We start from the raw sequence: 2,953 nt of genomic DNA, 5'->3' as shown, positions 1-2,953 counted from the left end.
ACTAGCTAATAACTCCGTTGATACTATAAAAGTATATTAATATTCTGGGGGGGCTGCTAATCTTAGTACGACTGGACAAAAGTTGTGCAAATATTGACTGTTTGAGGCCACATGGTTGTCATTCATGAGTTTTTGTTAATTTAAAATTCCACCATACATTATGACAAAGTGTTATATAAAGGTCACTTCGCATGCCAACATATTGCACCATTCAAATATCCTAAACACTAATCACTTTCCCAGTTACATCACTTCACTGTATAGTCCGTGCAACAATCAAGTACTCATCAGCATGGGAATGTTGTTGTTGTTGTTGTCTTATTCTCTCCTTTTCCTGGTTCTATTCCTTACACTGAAATCCCTTTTCCAAAGCAGAAAATTGAGAAACCTACCACCAGGTCCTCCTCCTCTTCCCATAATAGGTAACCTTAACCTCCTCGAACAACCTATTCACCGTTTCTTCCAACGCATGTCCAAAGAATATGGAAACATCGTTTCCCTTTGGTTCGGTTCACGTCTCGCCGTTGTCATTTCCTCACCAACTGCATACCAAGAATGCTTCACCAAACACGACGTTGCCTTGGCCAACCGGCTACCTTCTCTCTCGGGAAAATACATATTCTACAACAACACCACCGTAGGGTCCTGCTCCCACGGCCAGCACTGGCGGAACCTCCGCCGCATCACCGCCCTGGACGTCCTCTCCACGCAGCGAGTCCACTCTTTCTCCGGAATCCGAAGCGACGAGACGAAAAGGTTGGTACAGAGGTTGCTGGCCAAGAACTCCAAGGAGGGTTTTGCTCGCGTGGAGATAAGCTCCATGTTCAATGACTTGACCTACAACAACATCATGAGGATGATATCAGGGAAGAGGTTTTACGGAGAGGAGAGTGAGTTGAAGAACGTTGAGAAAGCGAGGGAGTTCAGAGAGACAGTGACAGAGATGCTAGAACTCATGGGGGTGGCTAATAAGGGAGATCACTTACCTTTCCTAAGATGGTTCGATTTTCAGAATGTGGAGAAGCGTTTGAAGAGTATTAGTAAAAGGTATGATACCATCTTGAATGAGATCATTGATGAGAACCGTAGCAAGAAGGACCGCGAGAATTCCATGATTGATCATCTTCTCAAACTGCAAGAGACTCAGCCTGAGTACTACACTGACCAAATCATCAAAGGCCTTGCTTTGGTAATGATTTTAAATCCATCTTATGCATCTTTCCTTTTCTCATCACATGAATCATTAGTTTTGTCACTTTCTTCTTTTTTTAAAACAAATTTTAAAATCATATGTTACAGCGGGATTAGATTTTGTTGTTTTTGTAAAATTGCATGCTATGCTCTCCACAATATGCATGCTTTTCTCACTTCATATGGTGGATTTTGGATTGCAGGCCATGCTTTTTGGCGGAACTGACTCATCAACGGGAACCTTAGAGTGGTCGCTATCTAATTTATTGAATCACCCAGAGGTGTTGAAGAAAGCAAAAGAAGAATTGGACACTCAAGTAGGACAAGACCGCTTGTTAAATGAGTCAGACCTTCCAAAACTTCCTTATCTTAGAAAGATCATTCTTGAGACACTTAGGTTGTATCCTCCAGCTCCAATTCTAATACCTCATGTGTCTTCAGAAGATATCACTATTGAAGGATTCAATGTCCCACGAGACACAATTGTGATCATTAATGGTTGGGGCATGCAGAGAGATCCTCATTTGTGGAATGATGCCACATGCTTTAAACCTGAGAGGTTTGATGTGGAAGGAGAGGAGAAAAAGTTGGTAGCATTTGGAATGGGAAGAAGGGCTTGCCCAGGAGAACCCATGGCTATGCAAAGTGTCAGCTTTACTTTGGGATTATTGATTCAATGTTTTGACTGGAAACGAGTAAGTGAGGAAAAGCTTGATATGACCGAGAATAATTGGATTACCTTGTCAAGGTTAATTCCATTGGAAGCCATGTGCAAGGCTCGTCCACTCGCCACTAAAATTGGAGTTTAATTATTAATAGTTTTTTTATTTGGTAAAGTTGGGTCAACATCTAATACTTATAATTTCAGTGTGCATGTGGTGGTTATACATGTTAAACATAATAGTATTTGTTTGTATGTTTACAAGGCCAGTTGTAGAATTGGTGTGCATTAGGATATATTAATATTGTATGCATCCCCAACTTCTCAAATAAATTTTTTACTTTTTAATCATTATGATTCACAATATATACTTATGATAAATGATATTTTTCCTTTGCTCTCTTAATTATTATTATTGTTTTGCTTGGATGAATAAAACAAAACCATCGTGTATATTAAGAATGCCAACATGATTTTTGTGACTATTCAAGCAAAGTGTGGATAATTATGAATCTATTGTGATGCTATAAAGGTGTTGCCTAAGTTTGAACGAATAAATCCATGCTTCGCCCATGACAACAGATAGAAATGCTTCTTGGGTTTGTCTTCCAAAAAAGAAGAAGAGTTAGTTGAGTTGTTAATTTGTAAAGGTAATCTTGCACAAGAACAAATGTATACTATCTAATAATAATATCTAATAATAATAGAGGAATAAAAGTTGGATATTAAACCTAACAAACCAGTTATTTTCAAATAATTTGAGTTTTAATCAAATAATTTGAGTTTTAATCAATTTGAGAATAAGTTATATTTAATTTTTCTATCATGAAATAAGGATCAAAGGTGGAAAATTTAGTGTGCAAACAATAAATGTATTTGCATCTTACTAGAGTTAATGTGTTCAATAGAGTTAATAATTATAGAGCATCTTACTATTGTGACTGGCATTTACCATTTTCCCCAATTCTAATTGCAATAAAATAAATATATTAAATTACAATAAATTTATTTGCTTCAAAAAATTGATTTGGGTACACATTTCTGTCAATTTTATATCTTGAGACGTATGGACAGAAATCCTATATCTAGTAAGCATAAAAA

The 2,953-nt window shown here is 37.2% G+C and overlaps 1 protein-coding gene across 1 annotated transcript; it reads left to right on the top strand.

The window, feature by feature from the left end:
* Window positions 1-292: 292 nt before the first annotated feature.
* On the top strand, window positions 293-2,204 carry LOC114367022 (isoflavone 2'-hydroxylase-like). The gene is made up of 2 exons (XM_028324093.1): window positions 293-1,189; window positions 1,395-2,204. Exons 1-2 carry the CDS (start codon window positions 293-295, stop codon window positions 1,998-2,000), a joined length of 1,503 nt encoding a protein of 500 aa, XP_028179894.1. The 3' UTR covers window positions 2,001-2,204.
* Window positions 2,205-2,953: the final 749 nt, after the last annotated feature.

The sequence above is a fragment of the Glycine soja genome, chromosome 9, assembly GCF_004193775.1.
Source record: "Glycine soja cultivar W05 chromosome 9, ASM419377v2, whole genome shotgun sequence".
Taxonomy (NCBI): domain Eukaryota; kingdom Viridiplantae; phylum Streptophyta; class Magnoliopsida; order Fabales; family Fabaceae; genus Glycine; species Glycine soja.
Note: the sequence above shows the minus strand (reverse complement) of the source record. Positions and strands in the feature narration are given on the sequence as shown.